Genomic DNA, 26,123 nt, shown 5'->3' with positions numbered 1-26,123 from the left:
TGCACAAGGACACAGTGAGTGGAAGCAGCAGAAGTCAAAGCCAGTCTCCTTCACCCCTAAGACACATCCTTCCATTATACCATGCAGCAAATCACCACCACATTTTAACAATTCAATATGTAAACATACACACACGGTGCTGACAGTGGGCAGCTCAAATATCATCAAAGTGCCCCCAACAGGAAGAAGTTGTGGTTACATGCTTTACAAACAGGAAATGAGCATGATCACCTGAGTCATTTTTTAGTTAAGCAATCAATTACAGACGTCTGGTTCAAGCTTGGCAGTTGCATTTTCTCCAGTGTTGCATTTCTCCATAAATGTCTAAAAAAAACTTTAAAATTTTTTTCATGTTTTGATTTTAGTGAAGTAGTTCTTATTTGCATCTAGTATCCCCCTAAATTTCTTTATGATCAGTAGTCTAATTCATTGGTATCACCCTAAATTTCTTTATGATCAGCAGTCTAATGCCCGAGGATATTTTACCACTGATTCTCAGAGAGAGTGGAAAGGAGGGGGAGAGATAGAGAGAAACATCAATTGGTTGCCTCCTGCACGCACCCCAACCAGGGCCAGGGATGGAGCCTGCAACCACGGTATGTGCCCTTGACTGGAAAGGAACTCGGGACCCTTCAGTCCATAGGTCGATGCTCTATCCTCTGATCCAAACCAGCTAGGGCAGTGTAAAGTACTTTTTAATCTTGCTGTCCTACAAAACATTTATGTTGCATCAATTTACCAAAACAGTAATTGACACCTAGAATAGACAACGGAGATGTATTTCGAGAGCATTAAGAGGGAACATGATTTCATTACAGAGGCAGCTTTGATGAACCCACCTCCAAGTTCTGCGTGGCTTGTGTGACTGAAGCATTTGATTACCTGCATCGACTAGGTATTATCTACAGAGACCTGAAGCCAGAAAACTTAATTCTGGATGCTGAGGGCTATCTGAAATTGGTAAGACAAATTCTCTGACTTATAGCATCATGTGAGATATTTCCAAACACAGAGTTGTGCGATAGTTGCAATTTCCCTTTAATGTTGATTCACCTGTTGTTTCCACTTTGGTGGATGGGGTCTTTGAAACCCTGGGAGCAGTGTAACAAGCACACTCTTTTTGGCCTAGGAATTAATGTTTCAACCATATTTTTGAGTCCTCCTAGGGATTCACATTATAGAATGTCTTTAAAATTGGATTTTGTTAGTATTTTTTAAAAATAATTGTAACTAAGTTTTAATAGATTCTTGCTATATACAGGGAGTGGCTATAAAAGATAAGGAAAGAAAAGAAAATAGAATGGATCTTTCCCTGGGATATCCACTGTCTGTATAGGGAGAAAAGATACATGTATGAATGTGGGTAGTTGTTTTTTTTTTAATCTTTCTATATGATTCTAAAGTACACCCAGGGTTGAGGATCACGGCATTAGATGATGGCTCCTTGGGAACAGAGACTTGTCTTGCTATCCATCTTTGTAATCCTCTAATGCCTACCATAAATCCCCTTGCGTGTCACACTAAAGAAAAAATGCTACCGTCACATAAACTGTTTGCAGTAAGAAACTATATGAGAACCGGGAAGTCATAATTTAAGAGAAGTCAAGGCACTTAGTGCCTTAGGAGGTGACCCTGTGAGGATGAGGGACCCAGGCTGATTTTCCTGAGTCCATCTTGTCAGTACCGCAAGAACACGAAACCATTTCGGAACTTAGCATTTACAGAGATATTGAAAGTTTCTCAAATCAGAACTTTTACATATGGGCACTATTATTTAAAGAGTAGTTGACTATGTGTAAAGCTACTGTGTGCTAAACATTTTGCAATTAATATATTTAACAATTGATGACATAGGTTTTCTCATCTACATGTTGCAGTATATAATTTAGTTTTAGGAATTTGTTATCTGCAATTGCTAAGCAATTTTTCTCCCTAGTAAAGGAGTAAAATAAAAGTCCTTTCATGTGAAATCTGGCTACCTTCCAAGAAACATTTTGATCCATTCAAGCTTTATCTTATCCATGCAAGACAGCTTTGAAAATCGGTGAGGTTCTAACACAAGGCCTCAGTCACTCCTCTTCTTCACAATCCCTTCATTGGCACAGCTCTTTAGGGTAAAAATTTGGAATATTCTAGAAGTAAAACTACCATGAGGGACACAGATATCTGTTCAATTCATTTTTTGTCATAGCTCTTTTTAAAATATTAGATAGCATAGTCAGTATTTGCAGTCATAAAGGTCAATAAATATCTCTCCTGGTGGCCATTGTTATCCATCCTAACTCATTTGCCAACCAACTAAATGAAGATTAACTAAGGCCTTTAGAGATGAAAAAGTACATGTTGGATATTTCCATTTCTAGCTATATATCAAACTAGATATCCTGAAATCCTCTCACCACAAAATGTCTAAAATTACTGGATGAAACATGAAAAGCAGAACTGCATGCATGGCTGAGTTTGTGAGACAACACTGGGGTTCTCTTGAGCCTGGGAGCCAAGCTTGAGCAGTGGCATAGGATGGAGCTCAAACATTGAAGCTGCTATCTTGTGGGCACCCAGCAATCCTAGGTGGCCTGGAGGTTTGATTTTATTAGCTCCACCCTCTGGGAACAGGAGACCAAGTCTTCTACCTGGACAGTGTGGGAAGTTGAAACAGAACATTGCACAGAGTCAGGAATCACACAGATTACACCCTCAGGGAAATATAAAACAAGAAAAAAATATCTGATGTATAAAGACAGAGTAAATGCAGTAAACATGCTTTTCTAATTATTGGGCCTTTGGTAGAGGAATAGAAGAATCTCTTCTAAGAAATCTTGGCCACATGGAGGTTGGGTACCCAGTCTTCAAGGATGGAAAAACTCAAGCAAGAATAAGTGAAAATTGATCCATGTTGGTAGCATGCCCAAGTTTCCAAGAATCAATGTATATTCTCTCTGGAAGAATATACTGTCAACTCAGGACACAAAGAACTTTCAGAGAGAAAGTTCCAGGGAACATGAGTTCACATTTAAAAATAAAACCAAATTAATAAAATATAAATTAAAAGGGATAGGGAAGCAAGCTTGGTGTTTTAGAAAAATTAATAAAATTTAAAAATCTGTGGAAATTTCAATCAAAAGTAAAAGAGAAGAGGTACAGATATATACTATCATAAGTGAACATCATAAAGTTAAAGCAGAGATTTATGTGGAGTAGAGAGTATTTGGGCATCTTTACACTATCTTATTCTGTGAGGCTAATGTAAACTTGATTCTCCAAAGAAAACTCGTTAGAAAAGCAAATAAATGTCCAATATTACTCATGAATGTAATCCAAAAATCATAAGCCAAATGTTAGCAAACTGAACACTACAAAGAACACAAATTGTGATAACCCAATATAACATAGTTGGATATATCTCAGGAATGCAAGCAATTAACATTAAAAATTCCATTAAAACAAGTCACTGTCTTAATATAAGATTAAAAAATAAAAACATTATATAATCACCTCAATATCTGCAGGGGAATTTTTCATAAACTTTTACATTTATTTATGATAAAAATTACTTAGTGAACTAGGAATATATGTATTTTTCCTTTGGGACTGTGTTATATTATCACTCACTTCACCAGCAGCAGTGTGTATGAGTTTCCATTGTTCTAAATCCTCACCTTCATTTAGTGATATTAACTTTTTCCCTTCTGTAAGTATAAAATCACTATGGTTCTAATTTACATCCCTGCTCATTAGTAATTAGTTTAAGCCTATCCTGTATAATAAAAGGCTAATATGCAGATCAACTGAATGGCGGAATGACCTGTCGCTATGATACCAACTGACCACCAGGGGGCAGACGTTCAATGCAGGAGCTGCCCCCTGGTGGTCAGTGCGCTCTCACAGGGGGAGCACCACTCAGCCAGAAGCCAGGTTCATGGCTGGCGAGTGCAGTGGCAGTGGTGGGAGCCTCTCCCGCCTCCGCTGCAGCGCTAAGGATGTCCAACTGCTGGTTTAGGCCCGCTCCCCATGGGCCTAAGCCGGCAGTCAGACATCCCCTGAGGGCTCCTGGACTGTGAGAGGGCACAGGCTGGGCTTAGGGACCCCCCCCCCCCACCAAGTGCACAGATTTCGTTCACTGGCCTCTAGTGGCATTATAATTAGCTGTGATATCTGAGAGAGTGTCCTCCCAACCTCTTGTCTTCAGAAATGTCTTGGCTATTCTTGGCTCTTGGTTAATCTACATAAACGTTAGTATCAGCTTGCCAGGCTTCATGAAAAGCTCTGCTTAAACTCTACCTCTACATTAATTTCTTTCTTCCTCACATAATGGATTTTCCTGAGCAGCAGGGAGCTCTTCTCCAAACAGTGGTTCAGGGAACCCAGGCTCCTTCCATCTTATGTCTCTGCCAACTTCAAATCTGCTCTTTGTTGACCACAGGCATGGAGATCGCCCATGTCTGAGGGTGGTGCACAAAAGTGGGCTCACATTTCACTAGGTAGAAACTGAGCCGCGTGGTCACAACCAGCACAAAGAAGGCTGGGTTATGTTGTTTAGCTCTGTGCCCAGAAGAAAGAAGAATGAGCCTATTTATTTACATTATTTTTAATGCCTTTCTATAAATTTGTATAAGTTTCTCAAAGCTCTTACATTTTTGTTAGGTTTATTTCTAGACATTGTGTAGTACTTGACAATATTTAGTAAAATAGAAGATACCACATCTTTGACCCAGCAATTTCACTGTCTTACACATGTCCACTAGGAAACATGGAAAATGATGTTAGTAGAAGCATTTTTGTAGTAGAAAACAATTAGACATAATCCAAATGTCTAGCAATAGCATGATAGACAAACGTAATCATGCTGTGTCAATTCAGTGGTGTATGATACAGAGTAAAAATAAATGTACTACAATATTTATTTTATTAAATTCACAGATATGATTTTAAGTGAAAAGAGGCAGTTTGACCAATAATAGATATAAGATTTATCTAAAAATTTTAAATATGAGAACTGTGAATTATTTAAGGATGTTATCTATGTGGTAAAATCAGAAATGAATGCAAGCAAATGATGAATACAAAACTCAGGGCAATGGTGACCTTTTGGCAATGGGCAGGAAGACACTGTGGGAGGAGCACATAGGGTTTCCACATGGTTCTGTTCTAATTATTAAACTGGTAGAGGGTACAGGGTGTTTTTATTCTTATGCTTTATAACTTGCATACATGTCCCAATATTTTATATATAGCAAGGATTTCCTTACTTAAAAATAAAAGTAGTCATAGGCTCCATCTATATTATTTTTCCAGACCATTATAAGCTGTTCTTATCCTATATAATAAAAGCCTAAAATGCAAATCGACCAAATGGTGGAACGACCCGTAGAACAACTGGTCACTATGACATGCACTGACCACCAGGGGGGAGATGCTCAACACGGGGGCCCCTGATCACCCTGCTGGTCACCCCAAAGATCATCCCTGCTCACTGGCCAGGCCTAGGGGCCCTACCCATGCACAAATTTCGTGCACCGGACCTCTAGTTCAATGATAAAAGCTTATTAAATCAAGCTTTTCCCACTGAAGTGCTTAACATATGCCAACTCTTTTCCCTTAAATACCTTCTACTTCATCATCAATTCACTTATTATGATAATGTTCCCTTTGAAACCTGTTCAGGTGTCACCTCAGATACCCATGACCTTCCTAAATTTTAATTTTCTCACCTTTAACTTAGGATAATAGTTTCTAGCTCACAAAATTGTAACACTGTTTTAAAGAGTATAAATGTTATTGAAACTGATGTTAATAGCAATCTTTTTATTCATATTTTCTTCACTAAACATGTGTTGAGCATCTGCTGTGTTACAAACTCTGTAGGGGGTACAAAACGGGTAAGATATAATGCCTCTTCTCAAGGAAGGAGCTGGTCACACAGCTAGAGGATGCTTCCTTAAGGGGTGTAATTGTGGAATATAAATAGTGTTAAAGAACCTCACGGGAGAAAGAAATTGGTTCTGTAAATCTTGCTCAAAGAGGTGGTGGTATATCAGATGAGCCTCCGATTTTTTTCCCCCAGTTTGTTCGTGCGCACGCCAAGTTTCTCTTCATCTTGCCCACATTCTACTAAACATTCCAAGTATTTCAGATGAGTCACCATGCCCCCACACCGATTCCTGAAGGACTCACCCATCCTATCCCTGAGCCTCCCTCGCTCTCACTTCCATCCAGGGGAAGCCATCCTCTGTTGCCTGTTGGCGGATGGGATGAACAGATTCCATTTTACCCTTGTCTAGACTTGGGCAAAGTAAGTGCCCTCAAAATGCCACATAAATATTTTTTTTTGGAATGTTATGTGTCCATGAATCATCGGGCTTCATTAGACTGGTCATTTTGATTCCATTTTTTAAGCGACCAGGAGAACCAATATCTGACAAATTTACTTACCCAGAGAGAAACTTCTGGGAAAAAGCTAATACTGGACACCAGCTCCAGGAAGCCACATGCTAATTTTTCTATTTTGGAAGGATGCAGTCATCACTGCAGATTTAGAACCATCTTAAAACCTCCTAGTTTCTTAAAATCTTTGGAGACGTCATGTTTTTCCAGCATAATATAAACTATCTTTAATAATGGGGATTTAATAGAGAAAAGAAAAAGACCTGTGTGCAGCTTCTCCAGACATTCTTCCTGAGAGCTCAGTTTTGCTAGTAGAATTTTTCAAAGTGGTATGTTTTTTTCTTGTCTTCTGGAATGATCCCTTTAAAACATTAGCCAGGCCTTTCATACCCCTTCTCTTAATACTGTAATGGCCTCCCAGGGAAAATAATCTAAAGCTCTTCGTGTGGCTTACCAGTTTACTACATATGGCCCAGCCACACTGGTCTTCTTGTCTGTCCTCGAACTTGCCATGGGTGTTCCCAAAGGTGGGGGCTATGCGCTAGTTCTTCCTCTGGCAGAATCACTCTTGCTCAGATTTTTACTGAGCTCTTTCCTAGTTCTCTTAAATTTCTGCTGTAATCGACTCAAATGCTACCTCCTCAGAGAAGTGTTTCCTGATTGCTTTCTGTAGCTAATACTGCTGTAGGTTTTTCCATAGCATATGTCACTACTACCTGACATTATTACGTATGGTCAAATTTTTATGTTTGTTCTCTTTCTCTTCAATTTATGCTCAGGGAGGACTGGGGTCTTGTCTATATCCTGACACTTACTACATAGTGGTATTCAACAAACATTTGTTGAATGAATAAAGTAAAGAGCTTACATTTCTGTTGCCCAGTAGGGGGAGGGTTAAAAAAAAAAGACAGGCTTTGTGGTGGTATCCATGGTTGTACAAGACAGAGGTAGTGTGAATTTTTATAAAAAATATACAAAAGTGGACATCAGAAGATCTGGGCATATTAGGCAAATCTAATATGGATAGGTCTGCATGTCAATTTCCTCTGACTACATAAAGTTGTTAAGCTCAAAGGATATAAAAAAAGAGGTAACTTTTCATAAGTCTTTAAAACTTCTTTAAAATAGATTTTTATTGCTTTCAGAGAGGAAGGGAGAGGGAGAGGGAGAGAGAAAAAAACATCGAAGATGAGAGAATCATTGATCAGCTGCCTCCTGCACATCACACACTGGGGATCGAGCCTGCAACCCAGGCATGTGCCCTGCCCAGGAATTGAACCATGACCTCTTGATTCATAGGTTGACGCTCAACCACTGAGCCATGCCGGCCAGGCCTGTCTTTAAATCTTTTTTGGTTTTTTAAAACATTTTTATTTATTTCAGAGAAGAAAGGAGGGAGGGAGAGAGGGAGGGAGGGAGAGAGAAAGAGAGAGAGAGAGAGAGAGAGAGAGAGAGAGAGAGAGAGAAACATCAATGATGAGAGAGAATCATTGATTGGCTGCCTCCTGCATGCCCCCTGTTGGGGATCAAGCCCGCAACCCAGGCATGTGCCCTTGACCAGAATCAACCTGGGACCCTTCAGTCCGCAAGTCGATGCTCTCTCCATTGAGCCAAACTAGCTAGGGCAAGTCTTTAAATCTTAATGGAACTATTGCCATCTCTTTGGGCCAACATGCAGATATTAAAAAAGCAAAACCAGCTATTCAAATTAAAACTTACAACTTATAGAGCTAGAAAAATTCTTCTAAACATCTAATAAACTTCCAGTCTCCATAAAAGGGAAAAAAATAGCAATGAGAAAATGAATTGAAAAGCTGTTACAAAACAAGAAAATATAATATTTCCACATATGCATACATTAAAAATGCAATTATAAGCATTGCTTTCTTGGCTCCTAAAGTTGAGTCTTTATAAAATTACCTAGGATTTTCATAATGGCTCTTTCTCTGAGGAATAAGTAGATATGCTAATCTCAGCTGGTTACAAATTTTAATTTCATAATATCCACAGCCATCTCTTAGAATCCTGTGAGTCACTCTATGTAGCTGAAGAACACAGCAAAAGCCCACTTCTACTTAGGTTGTTTAAATTCCCTTTTTCTAATAAGGAAACCCATGCTATTGTGTGATAAATACTAAAAAGTATTAGTAAAAAGGTAAATTTCTAAGATTTATGTAAGGTAAACATGAAGATTTTAAATGTTACTATTTGGATGAATAAATGAGGACTGCATTTCATAGTTCACTGACTCAGACTTTTCTAAGTGAGGACCTATTTTGATATGCTGACCTTATTTACTTAGGTTCTTGGCCAAGGTTATTGCCATATTATTGAGATAGTGTGGGTAATGAAGGTATTAAAATGTGCATGTTGAAGCCCAGGTATAATTTGTGTGTCTGTTTACTTGAGGGAGGTGGAGGGCAGTTTTATTAAAATAATATCTGTATGTATTGAAGATGAAAAGTATGTGCTAATAACCCCTGTGGAAGGAAACCGACTGTTTGTTTTGCAGGGCAGAGTGTCAGTCGTGGACACTGCCCTGATTCAGTGAGTGGGGCTTCTGTCACTCCAGCCTCCTTTCCTGTCTCTATTCTGTGCACAGAGTCCATTGAATAGAGTCTCAGAGAAGTGGAGGGGCCTATTCTGAAAAGGCAGAGGAGGATAGCAGCCATTCATTAGCCTGGGAAAGTTCCTAATCATTAGTCAGGGCCAAGCTGCGGTGCCACCTCCTGGCATCTTCCCCAACCTTCTTCCTCATGCTCCAGACATATGTTCTTTTAGCCCTCTGAGCTGGCATCATCTTCTACGATATTATGTATTCCACGGCATAATATTAATCACATACGGATAAGTATTCCCAACACACTGAGCTTCTCCTAGTCAACTCTGTATCTATACACCTAGCACCGAGCCTGGCCTATAGTGGTGCCGGCTGAATTAATATTATATTCAGAATAAATAAGTTAATGCAGGTACTATTCGCCACCACCACCCTGCGAATGTAGAGAATCCAGCCAAGGGTCAGCTGGGATGATCCTGGCTTTTCCTTTGGACTGTCAAAATTGAGAGGGTGCAGACATTGTGCATAATAGTTTTTAAAGACTGTCGAGAATTTTAAACCCCCTTCTTTTTAACAGTGGTCCTTTCCCAAACTCGCAATTCTGCTATTATTTTTTTCCTCTCTGATGGACTTTCAAGTCCATTGCTTCCCCCTCCTGGCCTCTTCCCAATGAATGCCACCATTGATTTGAAAATGACTTTAGTCCTGCTTGCTCTGAGCTGCACATGTGGTGTTCTGGTCTCCCCTTGCTAAGGCTTTTCTCTAGGGGCTATGAGTGCAGAAGTGTGTGCATGGAACGCACTCCAGTGTAGTTAGATTTACACTTGGCCCTACAAAAGAATAACCAGAAGGGTGTGTGTGTGTGTGTGTGTGTGTGTGTGTGTGTGTAGGGAAGGATGAGAGTGTAGAAGAAAATGGGGGAAATTAAGGGGAGACTTAAAGAGGAACATGAGTTTTATGGTCTCTGAAAATTTCCTTGACATTCTTTTCCAGGTTGACTTTGGATTTGCTAAGAAAATAGGATCTGGACAGAAAACATGGACATTCTGTGGGACCCCAGAGTATGTAGCCCCTGAAGTCATTCTCAACAAAGGCCACGACTTCAGTGTGGATTTCTGGTCCCTGGGGATTCTAGTGTATGAGCTCCTGACTGGCAAGTAAGTCCTTTCAAGTTGTGTTCTGCCTCTTCTTCGGAGAAGTGCCAAAATAACTAATGATTTATGAGCTTAACATTTTGGAATGTGATGCCTTTTCATCTTTACATTATTTCACACATAGTATGCTTGCTAGTTTATAACGTAGAGAAAAGATGCAGGAAGGTAAAAGAAAGGTGCACAGAATGCTATGGTTTACCTAGAATGGCAAGCCCTCTTAGTGTAGATAACATATTAAGTGTGTGAAGGTTTTGATAATTCAGCATAAGAATAAGAAAAGGAATTGAAATTGTAGGCTATGTTATTATTTCCTTTTGTATAGTTTTGTAATTGATAAAATAGTAATCATGTTTCAATTGAATTCATTGATCAATTAAACTAAATTTAGCCATGTTCTTCTATCTTCCCAATAAATCATTAACCAGAAATGCTAAGAGAAAGCAACATTGCTGAAATTAAATGTCATTCCCCTTGTTGTCTGCTTTCTAGAGGTGCTAATTAACAAAGACATGACACAGCAGAGGTTTTAGCAGTTAAAATTGAATTGTCATTCCCAAAGAGATTAAGGGAGTATATTAATGAATCCAAGATTCCAAATATTCAACATGTGCACACATATTTATATGCACACATGCGCACCCACGTACATATATAGGCTATATGTAATATCAACTCGTATTTGTAAAATACTTTAGTTTACAGAGCACTTACCTGTGTGAAAACTTGCATGGAAGCTAAAGCAGGAAACTTTATCACTTTTTTACAATTTAAATTTTGATTATTTTATGATTTAGATATTATAGATTAGAAGACCAGGGCAGTGAGCTACCTGCCTAAGATTGGGGATTTCATCCCAGATCTTCTGACTAAATGTGATGCATTTTCCATTACATACATGTCATGTAGCATAGTGCATGGACATACCCACCGGATTCGGGTCAGTTATCTTTCCAATTCGGTACCTCCATTTTTCATTTACTGATTTGCCTATCCTTATAAACCTTTATAACCAAATATTCTGAGTCTTAATTTCAGGGAGGATTTGCATGTGGAATGGCATAAGAAAATACCGGAATGAGCCCATTGATGGGAATTCAAGTCTCAACACATATTTTACAAAACGAGTTTTACGGAATCTTGTTGAACTTTTTACACTACAAATTTTAATGTTCAATTACCTGTGACTACATTCTATGTCCTTGTCAATATGCATTGAGCAAACAGATATGGAAGATTATATTATCTGTAATAAATTTCAAATATTCATTGCTTAAAATTTTGAAGGAAAGAAGGGAAGAATATCCAGATAGTCACTCAGAAAGAAAGTCGCTTAAGGTCTTGAAACACAAGGAATTCTATTTCATGAATTTGTTTTCTCATCCCTGGAAAATTTGTTAGCTGCATTTCTAAGAGACACATGATATTTCCCTTCAGTCACTGAAGAATAAACATTTCAGTCTTCACCAACTGGGATAAATTGTTAAAGGTGAAGGAAAATCAAATGAGGGAAGAAGGAAGCGGGGAGGAAACCCCAATAATTTGGAGTTGCTAAGGTGGCTTGAGCTGTCATAAAAAAGTTGGTAAAGGTTTTCAGGGTAGAGCACAAGAAAAATTAATTTTATGTGCCCTGAACTCTAGAGTCAGGAGGTAAATGAAAATGAGAAAATAATTCAAAAACAAAATGCAATATAGTTGTAAATATATAAACGAGTTGAAAATATTATAGCCATGTTTTTGTTTCCTACCTCATTTTCTTTACAGGTGAAACAGATTGCTGAAAGTTAGCACACTGACCTTATTACAAGTTTATTACCCAGAGCGGGGACTCTCAACATCAAAAAGTTCTCAAGCATGACTGAGAAGTAGCAGGCCGTTCATAAAAGTCATCTTTATTTTTCAAATATTAAAGGACACAGTAGAATAGATTATGAAGTGTTTTTAAAAGCAAAGTGTATGCATTAAAATGGTATTCAAATTCAATCCCCAGTTCTTTCTTTCTCATCTTAGCAACTCTTTCCTTGAAGTACTCTCTTCACAGGACCTCTCTCTCTCCCATTTCTTTTCCCACACCAGTGGCTCCATCTCAGTCTCCATTACTGGGTCCCCTTCATCATCCTGACCGCTAAGTATTGGGCCACTTCTGGTCTTGATCTCTCTTCCATCTACTCCAGTGATGGCGAACCTTTTGAGCTCGGCGTGTCAGCATTTTGAAAAACCCTAACTTAACTCTGGTGCCGTGTCACATATAGAAATGTTTTGATATTTGCAACCATAGTAAAACAAAGACTTATATTTTTGATATTTATTTTATATATTTAAATGCCATTTAACAAAGAAAAATCAACCAAAAAAACGAGTTCTCGTGTCACCTCTGACACACGTGTCATAGGTTCACTATCACTGATCTACTCACTCCCTGGGTGATCATCAAGCTCCACGATCCTAAATACTGCCTGGTGACTTCCCAGAATCATATCTCCAGCTCTAAGCTCTTCCATGAATGTCAGACACAGAAATGCAACTGCCTGCTTAGCATCTCTATTTTATGTTCAAACATGACTCTGCATTCCTCATAATCTGCTCTGCACCCCTGCACCCACACCCCACCCCAGTCTTTCTTTTCTGAGTCAGTGTAGCTTCCTTCAGTAGGTCAAAACACTTGGCCATCATTCTCGAATTCTTTCTTTCTACCTTACACCACATTCACCTACCAGCTAGTCCTGTTTGCTTTACTGTCTAAATAAATCCAGAATCCAGCCACATCTTATCACCTTCGCCACTACCATCCTAGTCCAGGCTGCCATCTGCCATGCCTGCCTTTCTCCACCACTATCACCATCACAGTTTATGGTCCAGACATTAAAGAGGAAAAAAAAAGCTTACCATGACTGCTGTAAATTAGATCATTTGACTCACAACATATCCCAGGTCCTTACCATAGCCCAGTAGATCTATATAACATTGTAACGGTCTCCTATATCCCTTTCTCCTGCTTACTCTCTCCACTGGCAACACTGCCCTCCTCACTGCTCCAAGAACAACCCATACCCATCCTGACTCATGGCCTTTGTATTGCTGTCTTGGAATCCTCTGACCACTGTTAAAGGTGTGGTTCATTCACCCCTTCTCTTCATTCATACCTCTGCTCCACTGTCAACTTAGGAGAGAAGTTTCTTGTATCTATTCTGTCTTTAAAAAAAAATCACACCTCTCTGTCATTTTCTGTCACCTCCCACTTTATTTTTTCTTTTTAGCGGTTATCAATACCTGAGCAATTACTTGTATGGGTATATGTGTAATTTGTTAAATGATGTGAAATTGATGAAATTATTTTCTACCATTTCTCCAGACTTGTCATAGAGCAACTAATGCAAGAGAGAGAGGAAGGGAGGGAGAGAGGAAGGAAATAATGAAGGGAGGGAGAGAAGAAAGTCTTAGTTGTACATGTGTCTCAGAACCTGGTCCTAGTGTCCTATTTTGTCTTTTTTCTAGCCCGCCCTTTTCCGGGACTGACCAAATGATGACCTACAATTTGATTCTCAAAGGAATTGAAAAAATGGATTTTCCCAGAAAAATAACAAGAAAACCTGAGGATTTGATTAGGAGGCTTTGCAGGTGAGAATGACACTTAGAAACCTCTTGTTCCTGGGGAAAGTGTGAAACTTTCTTATTTCTGTCTCTGCACATTTTAAATTAGGTATATATTTACTTTCTGTACTTTTCTCTGTAGCTAAAGTATAATTAAAGAAAATTCGTTTCTGTGTTGCAGTCTATCCTGGGAGTTTGAGTTTACCTTATTTAAGGAATCACAGTACTGACTTATAAAAGATATAAAATTTTCAGGTTGCTTCAGGAGTCATCCTTATCTGTTAGAGCAAAATGGAACCACAAACCTTAGCATAATAAAGGAGTAATTAATTTACAATCTTGTTATTTTGAGAGAAAACCAATGGTGGTGATAAAGTGTTACTATATGCCCTCTTTCAATTTTCATTTTTTTTTAAAAACACTCTTCTAGCCTTATTTTATTATTATTTTTATTGAGGTATAATGGGCATATAATATTATATTGGTTTTGCATGTACAATGCAATGATTTGATATTTGTAAACACTGCAGGATGATTACCACAATAAGTTTAGTTACCATCTGTCGCCATACAGTTACACAAAATTTTTTCTTTCTTGTAATGAGAACTTTTAAGATTTAGTCTCTTGTCAACTTTGAAATATTTGCTACAATATTATTGACTGTAATCACCATGCTGTAAATTACGTCACCATGACTTACTTATTTTATAACTGGAAGTTTGGACCTCTTGATCTCATTCACCCATTTTGTCCACTCCACCCCCCTCCCCACTGGCAACCACTATTTTGTTCTCTAAATCTATGAGTTTTGGTTTGTTGGTTTATTTGTTTTAATTTTAGATTCCACATATTAGTTACATCCTATAGTATCTGTCTTTCTCTGTCAGACTTAGTTCACTTAGCATAATACCTTCAAGGTCCATCCATGTTGTAAATGGCAAGATTTCATTTTTTGTGTGCCTGAGTAGTATTCCATTGTATATATATTCTTTATTCACTTATCCATTGATGAACATCACATCTTCTTTATCCACTCATCCACTGATGGACACTTAGGTTGATTTTATAGCTTGGTTATTATCTATATATATAAAAGGCTAAGTGACCGTCCGTCCGTCCATCCAACCAACCGACCAACTGGTACACATGATGCACACTAGCAATTTAAAAATAAATGTTGACTCATGCATGCGCGATGCATATAAAGCTCTCTCTGGTGCCAATCGCATGCATGTTTTAATTTTATAATTGTATATTATATATACTATTTTGACATGTAATTTTTTGCAGTAATGTAATTACTGCACAAATCTTTCTCCTAATTAATTTCCTTTCAATGTGCACGAATCTGTGTACTAGGCCACTAGTAAATAATATTGCAGTGAACATAGGGGTGCATCTGTGTTTTTGAATGAGTGTTTTTATTTTCTTTGGATAAATACCTAGAAGTAGAATTGCTGGATCATATTGTCATTCTGTTTTTAATTTTTGAGGAACCACCATACTGTTCTCCATAGTGGTTACCCAATTTATATTTCTAACAACAATGTGCAAGGGTTCTCTTTTCTCTATATCCTTGCCAACACTTTATTTGTTGACTTTTTGATAATAGCCATTCTAACAGGTATAAAATGAAATTACATTGTGGTTTTGATTTGCATATCTCTGATTGGTAATTATGTTGAACACCTTTTCATGTACCTGTTGGCCATCTGTAGGTCTTTTTTGAAAAAACACCTATTTAGATTTTCTGCACATTCTTAATTTTTTTTTTGCTATCAAGTTGTATGATTACTTTATATATTTTGGATATTAACTCCTTATCAGATATGTGATTTGCAAATATTTTCTTTCATACTGTAGGTTGTCTTTTCATTTTGTTGATGGTTTCCTTTGCTATGCAAATGCTTTTTATTTTTATGTAATTCCATTTATTTTTGCTTTTGTTGCCTTTGCTTTGGAGTCAGATCCAAAAAAATCATCACCAAGACTAATGTCAGAGAGCTTACTGCCTCTGTGGTTTTTTTAAGGAGTTTTAGGATTACAGATCTTACATTCAAATCTTTAATCCATTTAGAGTTATTTGTGTGTGTTTGTGTGCGCGCGTGTGTGTGTGTGTGTGTGTATGCATGTATGTGTATGGTGAAAGATAGTATTCTTTTGCATGTGGCTGTCCAGTTTTCCCAACATCATTATTAAAGAGACTATCCTTTCCCCATAGTATATTTTTGCCTCCTTTGTCATAAATTAATTGTTTATATATACATGTGCCTATTTCTTGGCTCTCTATTCTGTTCCATTGATCTATGTGTCTGTTTTTATGCCATTGTCACACTGTTTTGATTAATATCGCTTTGTAATATAGTTTGGTGAGGTTTTTAGGGTTTTCTATATATAAAATTATATCATCTGCGAATAATAACTGTTTGACTTCTCCCTTTCCAATGTGGAGGTCTTTTTTTTTGTCTTGCCTAATTGCTCTAACTAGTACTTCTAATGCTATGTTGAATAAAAGTGGTGAGAGTGGATATCCTTTTCTTGTTTCTGATCTTAGAGAAAAAACTTTGACCTTTTTGCCATTGAGTATGATGTTATCTGTAGGTTGTTACATATGATCTTTATTATGTTGAGATACATTATACTTCTTTTGAGAGATTTTATTATAAATGGATGTTGAATTTTGTCAGATGCTTTTTTTAATCTGTTGAGATGATTATATAATTTTACCCTTTATTTTGTTAATGTGTTTCACATTGATTGATTTGCAGATGTTTTGAATCACTGGAATAAATCCTACTTGATCATGGTGCATGTTTTGTTTGCTAATATTTTGTTGAGGATTTTTGCATCTATGTTCATCTATGTTGGCCTGCAATTTCTGTGTATGTGTGTCCTTGTCTGGTTTGGCCTCATAAAATGAGCTTGGAAGCATTCATTTCTTTTCAATTTTTTGAAAGACTTTGAGAAGTATAGGTATTAAGTCTTCTTTTAATTTTATTTTTTAAAATATATTTTTATTGATTTCAGAGAGGAAGGGAGAGGGAGAGAAAGATAGAAACATCAATGATGAGAGAATCATTGATCAGCTGCCTCCTGAATGCCTCCCACTGTGGATTGAGCCCGCAACCTGGGCATGTGCCCTTGACTGGTCTCAAACCTGGGACCCTTCAGTCCACAGGCCAATTCTCTATCCACTGAGCCAAACCAGCTAGGTATAAATCTTCCTTTTAAACTTTGGTAGAATTCACCTTTGAAGCCATCTGGCCCTGGACTTTTGTTTGTTGGGATATTTTTGTTTACTGATTCAATCTCCTTTTTAATAATCAGTTTATTCAGATTTTCTATTTTTCCATGATTAAGTCTTAAAATATTATGTTTCTACTAGAGGCCCAGTGCACGAAATTTGTGCACTTGTGACGGGGGGGGGGGGGGGTCCCTCAGCCTGGCCTGTGCCCTCTTACAGCCCGGGAGCCCTCAGAGGATATTAGTCGGACATCCTTAGTGCTGCCATGGAGGCGGGAGAGGCTCCCACCACTGCCGCTACACTTGCCAGCTGTGAGCCTGGCGTCTGGCTGAGCGGCGCTCCCTGTGGGAGTGCACTGACCACCAGGGGGCAGCTCCTGCATTGAGCGTCTGCCCCCTGGTGGTCAGTGTGTGTCATAGTGACCAGTCGTTCTGCCGTCCAGTCGATTTGCATATTAGCCTTTTATTATATAGGATGAATTTATCTGTTTCTTCTAGATATCCAATTTGTTGGCATATAATTATTGACAGCAGTCTCTTAAGATCCTTTGCATTTTTGTGGTATCAGTTGTAGCTTCTCTTTCATTTCTGATTTTATTTATTTGAGCTCTTTTTCTTTATTACTTGGTGAGTCTAGCTAAAGATTGTCAATTTTATCTTTTCATAGAACCAAAGCTTAGTTTTGTTGATCCTTTCTTTTAGTCTCTATTTTATTTTTATTTTTTGCTCTGATCTTTATTTTTTCCTTCCTTCTATAAACTTTTGGCTTTGTTCTTCTTTTGATAGTTCCTATAGTTGTAAAGTTAAATTGTTCAGGATTTTTTTGTTTCTTGAGGTAGGCCTGTATCACTATTATCCTCCCTCTTAGAACTGATTTTCCTGCATCCTGTAGATTTTGTTAAGTTTTGTTGCCATTTTCATTGTTTCAAGTTATTTTTTTATTTCTGCTTTAATTTCTTTATTGACCCATTGGTTGTTCAGTAATATGTTATTTACTCTCCACATATTTATGATTTTTCCAGTTTCCTTCTCCTACTTGATTATTAGTTTCATACCATTGTGGTTGGAAAAGATACTTGATATAATTTCAGTCTTCTCTAAATTTATTGAGACTTGTTATGTGCCCTAACATATGATTGATAGAATTCCTGTAGAATGTTCCATGTGCACTTGAGAAGAATGTGTATTCTGTTGCTTTTGTATGGAGTTTTCTGTATATATCTATTAGGTCTATCTGGTCTAATATGTCCTTGGTGTGAACTGCTGGCTTTAGCGAGGTGGTGGGAGAGGGTGGGGCTAGGGTGTACCTGCTGGCTTCTGAGAAGCTGCAGAGAGCTCTGGGGTGGGGTGTGCTTGCTGACACTGCCCAGGTAGAAGGAGAGGGCAAAAATGGTACAGCACCTCCATCCCGGAGAGAGTCTTAACTGGCCCCTCCCTCTCCAACAGACACTTCAAGATTAGCAATGACTCTCCTTTACATATATTCTACATACTTTTCAAACTAATACTTTTGTGCTGGTCCCTGGGACAAATAAGTCTGTGTTTCAGCCCTAGCAAAAGTATGTCAGTTCCCTGCAGACCTGTAAGTCTTCTAAATGTGAGCCTTGTTGGTTTTCAAAGGTAGACATTTTAGGGGCTCAACTCCCCATTGAGGGTCCGAAGGGTTGGGGTGACTGATGTGGACCATGAACCCCTCGCTCCTCAGGGAGAATTTTCAGATTTGTGAGATCCCTTCTGATTGGTGGAGTTTTGGCGAGACTGTCTCTTCCTCTCCTACCTGCCTTTGTGGGGCACATTTACAATTTATTGTGAGGGAACTGTTCAGCTAGCTTTCAGGTCTTTTTCAGAGAGAATTGTTCCATATGTAGTTGTAGATTCAGTGTGTTCATGGGAAGAGTTGAGTTCAGGTTCTTCCTACACCACCAACTTGGACCGCGGCCTGGCCTTATTTTCGATTACTCCCACATTTCTATCTACCATTAAAAATAATTTATTAGGGAACAGAAGAGTTATATAATTTTGTTTGAATTTTACTTTGTTGCTGCTTTTTTCCCCGCACAGTTGAACTTTTTTAAAAGCATTAAAATTTAATAAATACAGAACATGAAACCTAGCTGTGGGTTGCCAACAGAAATTTCTGCATGCTTCCAGCTGAGGTGTAAATGATTCTCTAAAGCTTTATCTGATTTTCTCAGCAGAGTTTGTAAAATAGCCACCTCCTGTTCTTTTACATATTCATTTCCAGTGCATTTAAAGCACTAGGAGATCTATAGATATAGATAGAAATATAGATATGTACATAAAGATATAAGTATAGTTATATACATATATATATATATATATATATATATATATATATATATATATATAAATAATAGATATAGATGTAGGTATATTCCTAACTCTAATTTGACAGTAACTCCCCTAGAACATGTGTTTCTTATCCCCCTCTACCCAGATACCTAGTCTATGAATATTGTTGAATAAATTAATGAAAGAATAAAGAAATGTCAAATTTTAAAATTTACTCAATCATAATGATTATAAACTGTCTTTTAACAATTATTATTTTAGGCAAAATCCAACAGAAAGGCTGGGAAATCTGAAGAATGGAATCAATGACATTAAGAAACACAGGTACATAGTTACTTCTTTGCCCGGAAAAATATAGAAATTTATAGGAAACTATGCTAATCTTGAAGCTTCTCTCAGTAAACTACAAAGGGTTCCTTTACAGACTCTCAGTTTTTATTTTTTGGCACTTTATATTTAATTTGTGTTTTACCAGATGCAGTCACAATAATCAGTCTCAAAATGACTTCTCTAATGCTGGAAATTCATATCATGGATGGATGAAGCTTAACACAAGTTATAAAATCACATCTTCAAGTTATAGCAACTTAGTTTTTTATCCACTGCAATCTTTATTTTTATTTTTAAAGTATCAGCTTGGATTCTGTAAATGAATTGTTCTAATTTTCACATTTGATTTGTAATTAAAATATAATATAGTTATTGTCAATATTCAAGAGATTGAGTCAGCTAAATTAACCATTAAGCAGTACTGGATTTCAGTTTTTATTAATATTATACATTTATTTTAAATGTCATTTTCCTTTGACCATCTTTGCAAATTCTGAAGCCTCATGTTGTGTTTCACTTTTTGGGTAAAGTACATTGATTTCCCCAAAACAATGTTTTGTCCTTATGTAGTAATCTCACATGGACCTTTTCAGTCTGTGAATTTCTAAATCTGTCCTTTAGAACTGTAGAGAACTCCGTGAGACAGCCTTTCTTAATTGGTTACATATGTGGAAGTTCAAGCCTTTAAGATTTTTTTTTTCAAATCCATGCCTCGCTAAATTCTCTAATCCTCAAGATGTTTTAATTTTGCTTATGATTTACAGATATAATACATCACCTATTGCTAGTACAAAAAATAAATTTGAGAATTTCATTATTGAAAACCTTTGAGCACACTGATGTGTTCACGTTCAGAAACGAAAACACCTCTCAATATCACATTCCTCTCTGGATATTTTTACTGAAGAATTAAGGGCACATCGACGCTGTGTGAAAATAAAGGGAGAAATGCTGCTGGATAAAAACACTATTCATTTTTCTTAACATTGGTGATGCAGCTGCCAGCCCTGCTCCATCTATTCATGAACTTTCTTGAAATGATGCCATGTATTCAACATTGTAAATTCATAGAGGGCTCTGCCTTTAGGGTGAATTAGGGAGAGATGGAGGGAAGGAGGGAGGGAGGGAGGGAGGGAGGGAGGGAGGGAGGGACATCTGTGGATTTTATAGACATTAAAACGTTTAGAGTATTTTATTGTTCTTTGTAATCCTTTGGATTACCTTCAGTGTAAAGTTTATTACTTGTCTTAGATTCCAATGTATCTTTCTTCCTACAAGCTATTATCACAACTTCCTATCTCATTATAACATGACACATGAACACACCATTCATATGGAACAAACAAGTGTTCTGCCAATTAAAATTACCCTTTCAATATATTTTCCCTCATAATTTTATTAGAAAAGCATCTTTGTGTTTCTCTTTGGGATAATTGGGGAATAGAGTGATAGAATTGTTAATAGGCTCCAGTTTTTTTTTTTTCTTATTTACCTGAGGCTCATTTAAATGTAGCTGTCAAATTGTGATTGGACGTACATGCAAATTGATGCCAGAGCATTTTCTCACCTTAGCATGGTAATGAAGAGTTTTGAATTTTTTTCCTTGTAGGGATTAATTTGCTCACTCTTTTTAACAGGCAGGATGGTTTTTTCCCACATATCTAGAGTCAGAGTACAATGTGTAGGGTAGAGTTCACTAGTAAAAGGTGTCAGATTTACACATTGCCTTATGGTAAGCCCAAAGGGACAAAAACAAACAAACAGACAAACAAAAACAACAACAAAAACCCCCACTTTATTTTATGCTACTTTCAGAGTGGTTTTTTTGTATAAGATAAAACGTTGGGAGAGGGAGGCCTGAAAAATAGATCTCTCTCTTCCTTCAAATAGGAGTACTATTCTAAAATTTTGCACAAGTCCCCAAAGCTTCTCTACCCAGTTTATTCTCAATCTTCTATACTAATAAAAGAGTAATATGCTAATTAGACTGGACATCTTCAGGACATCCATCCACATAGCCTTCTGGATAAAGCCACAGTGGCGGGGGCCAAGGCAGAGGCGCTTAGGGGTGACCAGGCCAGCAAGGGAGGGCAGTTAGGGGCAACCAGGCCAGCAGCAGAGGTGGTTAGGGGTGATCAGGCAGGCAGGCAGAGGCAGTTAGGGGCTATCAGACAGGCAGGGGAGCAGTTAGGGGCACCAGGAAGGCAGGCAAGTGAGCAGTTAGGAGCCAGCAGTCCCGGATTGCTAGAGTGACGTCCAACTGCTGGTTTAGGACTACCAACCAGCAGTTGGACATCTCCCGAATGGTCTTGGATTGGAGAGGGTGCAGGCTGGGCTGAGGGATCCCCCCCCATGCACGAATTTCATGCACTGGGCCTCTAGTATTTAAAAAAAAAACCTTTCTAAAATTTGCCATCAGATTTTCCCATTCTTATCTAAAGTAAAACTTTTATTGTTTTCTAAGAGAACTATTAATTTTAACTTTGTATTTAAAAACAATACAGTAAAACATGGCATATTGTTATATGTTTGCCCGTTGTCTTTAATCATCTTTCTTAAAAATAGAGTTCCTACCTTCCCTGTTTATGAAATAACTTATAAAACTAGGCACCAATTTTGTCTCCCAACACTTTGAGAAAAGAGATAATATACTTGTAGGGTACAATTAAATCTTTCCTGTTGGTAGAGGAATCATTTGTTTTGAGTGTCTTCTCATTACCTTTATTATTTCTAGTCTTTAAAATTACTCTCAAGAATAGCTTCAGCAAGTCTTCTAAAAATGAAGAAGCAATTTATGTGCTGTTGCTGCTAATATTTCTTTGGTGAATATTTTTCATACATGAGTACATGCTGGCACTTGCACTACTTAAAATTTGGTTAGTGTCAAAAGGCCAAGTGTTAAGTGAATAGCCACTCATGTCAAGTAAATATTGCCATAAGTCAAATTGTAACAAGTACTTAGCAAGAAATGCATAGGCTCTTTGATTCAGTAGAGTAACAGTAATGATTTTTGTTAATATTTATGGAGTAGCTTCTGGGAAGAGAGCATTGTAAAATATGTTAAAAGGAATTGTGGCAGTGTTTGGTGTCAAAGGAAAAGAGCCCACAGAACTTGGAGCCTGGAAATCCCTAAAATGGACCATCAGTCTGTGCAAAGGAGCTGATGGGTGGAACAAGGAAAGGACTTCTGTGGTTTGGTAGCAAGAACAAGGGAAGCCATACAGCTTGTCTGACTCCCACTCTTAGACTAGTGTCTCAGTAGCTTATGCCAAAATGGCACTTTGGGGTAAGAATGGCACCTGAAATGGAATGTTCTAGAACCTGTCCTCTCTGGTGTTTTTTGTACTTTTTCTTAAGTTTAGACTTGGAATGGGAAATCCAGTCAAGGATTAAACCAAACCCACTCCAGGGATGAGAGAGATTGAGAAAGGTGAAAGAGTATAATTTCTGGTGTGGCCAACAGACAGAGGAATGTGACAGCCTCCTAAGGTCTCCCACTCCCACAACTCCAGTCCCATGCTCTCCCCTGTGGCCACTCTCCACATAGCAGCCAGAATTATTTTTTGAAAATACATCTAGATTGTATAATTTACTTAGAATTTCTACTGGCTTCCCGTCATGCATAAAACTCTAGTTCCTTACTGTGTCCTACAAGGCCTTACATGATTTGGCCTCTAGCCATTTTTCACACATCATTTTATCCTAAGTTTCCCCTGAATTCACCACACTGAAGCTCATTCCATCCACCTGGAAGGCTCTTGCCCCAGATCTTCCTATGGCTTCCCTCTTCTTTTCATTCTGGCCTTATTTCAAATATCCTTTCTTCAAATACCACCCTCACTAAAAAGAGCCTCTTCTAACCCATCCCCATCCCAGTCATTATCTATCACTTTATTCTCTTCAATTTTCTTAGTATTATCTATACTAATAAAAGGGTAATATGCAAATTGGTCATGGAACCCTCACAGTCATGACCGGATATGCTAATTAGCCCTGATATGCTAATTAGCCATGACCAAATATGCAGATTGACCATCACTCCAACACATAAGATGGCTGCCCCCATGTGGTCAAAGATGGCCATCACAAGATGGCCAGCAGGGGAGGACAGTTGGGGGCAACCAGGCTGGCAGGGGAAGGCAGTTGGGGGTTATCGGGCCGGCAGGGGAGAGAAGTTGGGAGCGATCGGGCCGGCAGGGGAACAGTTAGGCATTGATCAGACTGGCAGGGGAGTGGTTAGGGGGTGATCAGGCTGGCAGGCAGAAGCGGTTAGGGGCTATCAGGTAGGCAGGCAGATGAGCGGTTGGGAGCCAGCAGTCCTGGATTGTGAGAGGGATGTCTGACTGCTGCATGATCGAGGTCGGGGAGGGATGAGGGAAGTTGGCCAGCCGGGGAGGGACCTAAGGAGGGCTCCAGGGCATGTCTGGCCCATCTCGCTCAGTCCCGATCAGCCAGACCCCAGCAGTAAGCTTACCTACCTGTTGGAGCATCTGCCCCCTGCTGGTCAGTGCACATCATAGCGATTGGTCAACCAGTTGACTGTCTTCCCTCTGGTGGTCAGTGCACATCATAGCGAGCAGTTGAGTAGCCTTAGCATATCATTAGCATATTAGGCTTTGATTGGTTAAACGGACAACTGGACGACCAGACACTTAGCATATTAGGCTTTTATTGTATAGGATAATATATAGTGGATCATTAGATAGCAGTAAGTTCTATGGAGGAGGAATAAAGCAGAGAAGGGGGAATAGAAAGTGTGTGGAGGTTGGGATAGGAAAAGGCTTGCAATATTAGACTTATGGCTAAAAAAGGTCTTGCTAAGAAGATGACCTTTGAGAACAGACCTGAAGGTGTTGAGGGAACAAACAATGTGGAAATTTGGGGGGAAAGGCAATCTAGCCAGAGGGTCTTAAGTGCAAAGGTTAAAGTAGGAGCATCAGCTTATTGGGACAATGGTGAGGAGATAAATGAGCAAGGAAGAGAGAAGAGAAACACAGGACAGTGGTAAGGTGAAAGACAGGTGGTGGTGGAAAGGGTGGTTTTGTAAGGCCTTATGTCTTATAGCAAAGGCATTGTAAAGACTTTGCCTTTCACACTGAGTGAATTGAGAAGTATTGGAGAGTTTTGTACAAAAGCATAATGAGACCTGACTTATGTTTTAAATGATCACTCTTGTTACTGGGTTGTTTCCCAGAGACAAAAGCAGGAGGACCCATCAGATTATTGTAATAATACAAGCAAGGAATAATAGTGGGTTGGCCTGTGCAGGTAGTGGGAATGTGTTGAGAATTGGTCATGTTCTGAATACAGGCATATTTTACAGGTAACACTGACAGGATTTGCCTATAGACTGAGGTAGGGTTTTAGAGAAAGGACAACTCCAAGATCTTTGGTTTAAGCAATTGGAAGAGTTAAGGCAAGTTGGTTGGGGGAAATTGGGAGCTCCGGGGTGGGTCTGATACATGCTAGATGCCTGGAAGACATGAGTTGGGAGATGATGAATAGCTGTTGTAGCTAATAGTCTGTAAAGCAATGGAGATGTCTTGGTTAGAAATAGAAATCTGGGAGTAGCCAGTATTTAAATGCTATCAAAAACCACAAGACTGAAGTGAGAGTATTGAAAAAAGAAGAAGTCCAAGGACTGAGCCTGGGATCACACCAACTTCCTGTGGAAATAGCAGTGGAAATGATGGAAGGCACCCAAGAAAGTCAGGACAGTAGCATGTCCAGAAGCCAAGTGCAGGGGGGTTTCAGGGAGTGTGAGTGTGAGTATACACTGTGGCAAAGGCGTCTAACAAGTTAAATAAGATGAAAACTGAGAACTTTCACTATTCAATGGAGTGGAGTTGGTGAAATCTGATTGTAGTGTGATCAGGAGAAAATGGGTAGAGTGATTAGATAATTCTTACAAGGAGCTTTCCACCAAGTGTAAGGAAAGAAATGGAGTGAGAGTTGGAAGGGAGCTCAGGTCAAAAGAGAGTGTTTTGTAGTTGGAAGAAATAAAATGTTTCCATTCTGATGAGAATGACCCAGTAGAGAAGATGTTGCAGATTCAGGAGGGAGGAGAATTGCAGGAGCATGACTTTGAATAAAGATTCTACAAGATCAAGTACACAGAAGAGGACTTGGCCTTAGCTAGGAGCAAAGGCAGCTAATCCATGGTACTGGAGAGAAGGGAACATACAGTAGTGAGTAGGTAGGCAGGTACGCTGGTGGAAAACTGTGGACGTTCTCTTTTTGCTTCAGTTTTCTCATCATTTGGGAGTGAGGGTGGGAGGAGATCCTGGAAGTTTGAAGAGAGAAAACAAAGTGTGAATTATGAATCTATGGCAGTGCGACAATGAGTAGGACAACAGGGAAATCTAGACTGATTATGGGGCAGCATCAAGTGCTCCTTGGGGTTAGTGGGCATGGATTTAATGCAGGGGTGGGGAACCTTTTTTCTGCCAAAGGCCATTTGGATATTTATAACATCATTCACTTAATATAATTCACTTCATATAAATTTATGTTGCTATGGAAAAGCTCCTAGATTTATTGAATTTCGAGT

At 38.6% G+C, this 26,123-nt stretch overlaps 1 protein-coding gene across 3 annotated transcripts in view; it reads left to right on the top strand.

The window, feature by feature from the left end:
* Positions 1 to 26,123, top strand: part of PRKG2 (protein kinase, cGMP-dependent, type II) — an 82,334-nt gene that overhangs the window by 51,793 nt on the left and 4,418 nt on the right. For all 3 annotated transcript variants that reach the window (XM_023750327.1, XM_023750326.1, XM_023750328.1), the window contains 4 exons: positions 819 to 960; positions 9,938 to 10,101; positions 13,591 to 13,713; positions 19,505 to 19,567. In XM_023750327.1, coding sequence (XP_023606095.1) covers positions 819 to 960; positions 9,938 to 10,101; positions 13,591 to 13,713; positions 19,505 to 19,567 — 492 coding nt within the window. The remainder of the gene's footprint in view (positions 1 to 818; positions 961 to 9,937; positions 10,102 to 13,590; positions 13,714 to 19,504; positions 19,568 to 26,123) is intronic.

Source organism: Myotis lucifugus, unplaced genomic scaffold (genome assembly GCF_000147115.1).
Source record: "Myotis lucifugus unplaced genomic scaffold, Myoluc2.0 scaffold_12, whole genome shotgun sequence".
Lineage (NCBI taxonomy): Eukaryota > Metazoa > Chordata > Mammalia > Chiroptera > Vespertilionidae > Myotis > Myotis lucifugus.
The sequence above is the reverse complement of the archived record's forward strand: the minus strand, read 5'-3'. Positions and strand labels throughout refer to the sequence as shown.